Here is a 6397-nt window from a genome sequence, read left to right as displayed (position 1 = left end):
TAAGCTTGACTTGAATTCTGACTTTTTCAGTCTTCTTTACCTTCCTTATATATACATATATATATATATATTCCCCCAAGTGTTTAAGCTTTGAAGTATGAAATCTTGAGCACTTGATTATTCCTTCCATGTGGTCCATTTCCTGTAAAGGAAAAACATACGGGACTCGGAGGTATATATAACTTAGATAATGACTGCTTAACCCTTTATATTTTCATCAAAAAGGTTGCAACCCTAGACCGGGAATAATGTTGCTTCCGTGTGTCCTTCATTTCTAATATCATCATTTGGTGTGGGCTAGCTTTTTGCCTATCATCTAAAATTGTTAGTATAATTTTAACTGTACAAAATAAAAATCGTAATTGAACGATACCTGGCCGTGGGTATTTCTTTTGCTCAGAAATAGTATTTCTTTAAATGAACAACATTCCAACTCGAGGGTAAAACTTTGCCATCCATGGTTTCTAACTCGTAGGCACCTTTTCCAGCAATACCTCGAATTTTATAGGGTCATTCCCAATTTGGATTTAACTTTCCTTCTCCGGCTGTTTTCGTTGATTGAAAAACCTTTTTAAGAACAAAGTCCCCAATTTTGAAGTACCTGAGGTGAGCCTTTCTGTTGTAGTATCGTTCTATGGTTTGCTTTTGTGATGTCATTCGTATTAGAGCTGCTTCTCTTCTTTGTTCGAGTAAGTCCAAGTTTGTTCTTAAATCCTCATCGTTCGATTCTTCCATTGCCAATGTGAATCTCGTGCTTGGTTCTCCTATTTTAACTGGGATTAAAGCTTCTGAACCGTACACAAGTGAAAATAGAGTTTCTCCCGTAGCTGTTTTTGTTGTGGTTCTATAAGCCCATAATACTCCTGGTAATTCTTCAGGCCAATTCCCTTTTGATTTTTCTAGTCTCTTCTTCAAATTATTGATGATAATCTTATTTGTTGACTCAACTTGTCCATTTGCCACGGGATGGTAAGGTGAAGAGGTTATTCGTTTGATTTGCCAACTTTGAAAGAACTCCATGATTTTCAAGCCTATAAATTGTGGGCCATTATCACATACGATTTCTTTTGGAACTCCAAACCGGCATATGATGTTCTGCCAAATGAAGTCTTTCACCTCCTTTTCTCGTACCTGTTTGAAAGCTCCTGCCTCTACCCATTTTGAAAACTAATAGGAACCATACCTTACCTTTAGCTTGTGGTAAAGGCCCTACTATATCCATTCCCCATTTCATAAATGGCCAAGGGGAAATAACTGTATGTAATAACTCTGTAGGTCGATGCATATTGTTGGCATATCGTTGGCACTTATCACACTTGGCTACAAAATTTTTTGCATCTTCTTCCATTTTAGACAGTAGTATCCTGCCCTGATTAGTGTTTTAACTAAAGATCTTCCACCTGCGTGATTTCCGCAATGTCCTTCATGTATTTCCCTCATCACGTACTCTGTTTGATTGGATCCAAGGCACCTTGCTAAAGGACCACCAAACATTTTGCGACATAAATTGTCTCGAATTAGGCAGTAACGAGCAGCTTTCCATAGAAGCATTTGAGATTCTTTCTTGCCTTCATGTACGATCCCGTACTGCAAAAAATTAACAATCTCGTTTCTCCAATCCCAGGTTAAATTATTAAAGCTTACCTCGTGTTTATCATGGTCAAGTGCTGAATGAAATAAATGGATTACAATAGAATTTTCCTCACTCGTTACTTCTGCAACTGAAGCAAGGTTAGCCAACGCATCTTCTTCTGCGTTTTCTTCCCTGGGTATTTGCATAATCTTCCATGATTGCAATTGCTTGACAAGTTCTTGTGCCTTTTCCAAGTATTGTTGCATTCGTAGCTCTCTAGCAGTGTAAGTCCCATGCATCTGATTGAATACTAGTTGAGAGTCACTTTTAATCATGATTTGCTCTATGGAGAGTTCTCGTGCTAGTTCCAAACCTGTAATTATAGCTTCATACTCTGCTTCATTGTTAGTAATTTGGTAACATTTAATTGCTTGTCTTATACTTTCACCTGAGGGTGGGATTAAGACAATACCTAAACCGACTCCTTTGATATTTGAAGAGCCATCAGTAAATAAAGTCCATGTACTTGGATTAGCTCCAGTAAAAATTTGTAATTCCTTTTCTACTTTTGGAATTCTTTTTGTATTAAAATATGCGACGAAATCTACTAAAACTTGAGATTTTATTGATGTTCGAGGTTGATAAATAATGTCATATTCACTTAGTTCTATTTCCCACTTGGCTAGTCTGCCTGACAATTCTTGTTTATGCAAAATATTCCTTAATGGATATGCAGTTACTATGGAGATAGGATGGCATTGAAAATATGGTCTCAATTTCCTAGCTGCCATGATTAATGTTAAAGCTAGTTTCTGTAGATGAGGATATCTAGTTTCAGCATCCAATAAAGTTTTACTAACATAATAAATAGGAAATTGTTTACCTTTGTCCTCCCTTACTAAAACTGCATTTACAGCTACTTCTGTAACTACAAGATATACAAATAGTCTTTCTCCATCCCTTATTTTAGACAATAGGGGAGGATTTGTTAAGTATGCCTTCAAATCTTTGAGGGATTGCGGCATTTTTCAATCCATTCAAACTGATTTTGCTTCTTCAAAACTGAAAAGAATTTAAAGCTTTTTTCTGAAGATCTTGAAATAAATCTTCCCAGAGCTGCAATCCTACATGTCAATCTTTGTACTTCTTTTTTGCTTGTGAGTATATTAGGCATTTCTTCAATAGCCTTAATCTGTGCAGGATTTACTTCAATTCCTCTATTAGACACGAGAAATCCTAGAAACTTACCTGAAGCTATGCTAAAAGCGCACTTTTCTGGGTTCAGTTTCATACCATATCTGCGGAGGATCTCGAAGGTAGTTGAAAGATGTTGAAAGTGATCTTCCGCTTGTGTAGATTTGACCAACATATCATCAATGTACACCTCCATCGTCTTGCCCTGGTGTTCTTGGAACATTTTGGTCACCAACCTCTGATACGTGGCTCCAACATTTTTCAAGCCAAAAGGCATGACTTTGTAACAATAAGTCTCCCTATTTGTAATAAATAAAGTTTTTTCTTCGTCTAAGGGGTTCATTTTTATTTGATTATAACCAGAATACGCATCTAGAAAGCTTAATAATTCGTGACCTACGGTATCATTAATCAATTGATCTATATGCGGTAAAGGGAATGAATCCTTTGTGCATGCTTTATTTAAGCTAGTGTAATCCACACAAACTCTCCATTTAACGTTCTTTTTCGGAACTACCACAGTATTAGCTAACCAATTAGGATATTTTACCTCGCGTATTGAATCAATCTTTAAGAGTTTCTGTACCTCTTCATCGATCACTTGATTTTTGAATGATCCTTGCTTCCTCTTCTTTTGTTTGACATGTATGAATGATGGATCTTCATTTAATTTATGAGTCATCACCTCCGGAGGTATACCTGTCATATCTGAATGGGACCAAGACAAAACAATCCGTGTTAGCTTTTAAATATTCAATTAGCTTACCTCTCCTATTTAGGTTTAACCTTGCTCCAATATGAATTCTTCGATCTGGCCATTGTTCGAATAGTGGAACAGCTTCAAGCTCCTCAATTGTTGTTTTAATGTTTTCATTCTCCTCTGGCTCTTGAATTACATCTGGTCTGGAATCCACGTCTGTTTGTTTTGATACAATTTCTGTTGAAATTTGATTTACCGCATCTTTCTCACTTGCACCCGCATCTTTTTGATTTGCACTCGTATCTTTTTGACTTGGCTGTATCACCGAATTGATGCTCCTTGAAGTTTGTTGATCTCCTCGAATCTGTTAAATTCCCCATTTGAAGGGAATTTGATAACCCGATGCAATGTGGATGGCACAACATCCATACCATGAATCCACGGCCTCCCAAGAATCACATTATAGGCCATATTTGTGTCTATCACTTGAAATTTTGTTTCTTTGATGACCCCCTCTGTGTATGTGCTTAGATCAATTTTTCCCTTTGTAATAACGGTTGAGTAATCAAACCCAGATAAGGAACGTGCTTTTGTAACTACACGATCTCCCATCAGCATTTCGTTCACCACTCGTAATAGAATAATATTCACAAAGCTACCTGGGTCAATCAAAACTCATTTTACGTTAGTATCATGTATAAGTAAAGATATTATCATAGCATCGTTATGAGAAATCATTAATCCATCGGCATCTGCATCATCAAAGGTTATGTTGCCGTCTTCCAAAGTTTTGCGAGTTCGCTTCCCGTGAGTTATTATGAACTTTGTTGTTTTTCTCGCGTCTGTATAGGTAACGCCGTTGACTTCTTCTCCGCCTTTTATCACATTTACTGTTCTCTTTGGAGACGGAGGTTATGGGGGCTCTTGCCTATTTTTCATGTAAGCTTGTTTGTCTTTCTCGCTGAATAATTCTGTCAGATAGCCCTGCTTTAATAAATGTTCCACCTCACCTTGTAATAATCTGCAGTCTAATGTTCTATGGCCGTGATCACTATGGAACTCGCACCAAAAGTTTGGGTTTCTTCTATTTGGATTTGATCTCATCTCTTTAGGCCATCGTACCTTATCTCCCATGCTTCTTAAATAGCGACCAACTCAGAGGTACTCACGTTAAAATTGTAGTCCCTAATCCTTATGTTTGCATTAGCATCTCTATTATGTTCATCTTGATTTTTTCTAAATCTTGATGACGAACCTTAATCTCTATTTGCGAACTTGTGATCAGCCCGCACGTCTTCGAATTTGGAATAAGCTTCTCACCCCGAAGGTCCCATATAAGGCGCGTACCTACTTTTACCGGACCTCTTGTCATGTTCTGACCGCCTCGAACCTGTTTTTTCTTCAACCCTTGACTGAGCTATGGTATCTTCTTCGATCCGTTACTTCGTACTGTACCATTATAGATATCATTCCATGTCGTGGAAGGGAATTCTCATAGGCTCTCTTTAAGCCTCCTTGTAGCTTCTGAATTTTTCTCGTTTAAATTGCTTGCAAATGCCATGGCCGCCCAATTGTCAGGTACTCTTGGAAGCAATATTCTTTCATGCTGGAATCTGTCTATGAATTCTTGAAGTAATTTTGTATCTCCTTGTTTTACTTTGAATATATCCTCCATTCTCTTTTCAACTTTTGTGCGTCCGAGTGTGCTTTTATAAATAGATCTGCAAGCTCAGAGAAAGAATTAATAGAATTTTCAGGTAAAAGAGAGTACCATGTTAACGCTCCTTTAGTAAGTATTTCCCCAAACTTTTTGACCAACACAGATTCAATCTCATGCTTGGTTAAATCATTGCCTTTTACTCTCGTGGTGAACGCAGTAACGTGGTCACATGGATCGGTCGTTCCATCGTATTTTGGGATGTCGGGTATTTTGAACTTTTTGGGAATTGGTAATGGAGTTGTGCTTGGTTTCCATGGTTGTTGTGAATATTTGTCAAAATCAACTCCTTTGATCATAGGTGGTATGCCAGGTATTTGTTCAATACGGTCATTTTGTTCTTTCACCTGTTTCTGCAAGGCTAGTATTAAAGTTTGTAAATCAGAATTATTAGGCGTACTTGATCTCCTGTCACGTGACTCGTTGGGAATTCCTCCGCTTCCAGAATTAGCCAACCCTGATCGTGGAATTTACACAGTTGCAGTATTGTTTGGTAGAGGTGTGGGTGGTACAGTTGGTAATCCCCTCATGAAAGCCTGGAGAGCATCATTTACGCACTCAGCAATTAACTGCTTCATAGCATCCTGCTCGTCAGTTTGTTCATTTCCATGTTGTTAATTGTTATGAGTAGTGGATCTTTCTGGTGATGCTTCTCTTGAATTACGTGGGCTTCCTTGAAGTGACGGAATTGGGGTTCCATCCACCTACTGGTTGTTGTCATTGACATTCGACATGATTCAGTTGAGAGAGAGTGATTTGGAAAGTAAGAGAAGATTATCAGTTTCCCGGTAACAGAACTAATTTGTTTAACCAAAGAATTAGATTCTCAGTCAAAGTCTATCTTTAGAAGTACTCGGGTTACTGATAATCAAGAAATTCAATATTCTCTCAAAAATAAGAAAAGAAATCAGAATAAAAAATGGCAAAGTAATTAGTAGAAAGCACAAAAAAGTAATTATATTCCAATGTTCATCAAAACCTGTCCTTACAAGTGAAACTCCCTTCCCTTATATAGGAATTTACAAATATAACGTTTCTTCCCTTTTATGACAGAATCATTATGAGCATTAATGACATTAGTGAAACATTATAATTGGCGACCGCAACTGTTCATGAAGATTCTGTAACGGTTTCGATTCTTCTTCCACATTAATTTGCGGTTCATGAATGTTCCCTCTTTACTGTCTTGATTCATCCTACATGTGTCTCTTCC

General features: G+C 37.5%; 2 protein-coding genes across 2 annotated transcripts; both read right to left on the bottom strand.

Annotated features, from left to right (window-relative positions):
* Nucleotides 1–510: 510 nt before the first annotated feature.
* Nucleotides 511–1020, bottom strand: LOC138905211 (uncharacterized). The gene has a single exon (XM_070193717.1). It carries the CDS (start codon nt 1018–1020, stop codon nt 511–513), a length of 510 nt encoding a protein of 169 aa, XP_070049818.1.
* Nucleotides 1021–1320: 300 nt separating this feature from the next.
* Nucleotides 1321–2364, bottom strand: LOC138905210 (uncharacterized). The gene has a single exon (XM_070193716.1). The coding sequence runs from the start codon at nt 2362–2364 to the stop codon at nt 1321–1323; it is 1044 nt and encodes a 347-aa protein (XP_070049817.1).
* Between the last annotated feature and the right edge of the window lie 4033 nt (nt 2365–6397).

Source organism: Nicotiana tomentosiformis, chromosome 2 (assembly GCF_000390325.3).
Source record: "Nicotiana tomentosiformis chromosome 2, ASM39032v3, whole genome shotgun sequence".
NCBI classification, from domain to species: domain Eukaryota; kingdom Viridiplantae; phylum Streptophyta; class Magnoliopsida; order Solanales; family Solanaceae; genus Nicotiana; species Nicotiana tomentosiformis.
Note: the sequence above shows the minus strand (reverse complement) of the source record. Positions and strands in the feature narration are given on the sequence as shown.

What these genes read in the sequence shown, in the direction of transcription:
- LOC138905211 (XM_070193717.1), bottom strand. Translation starts at nt 1,020, where the DNA reads ATGGAGTTCTTTCAAAGTTGGCAAATCAAACGAATAACCTCTTCACCT.
- LOC138905210 (XM_070193716.1), bottom strand. Translation starts at nt 2,364, where the DNA reads ATGGCAGCTAGGAAATTGAGACCATATTTTCAATGCCATCCTATCTCC.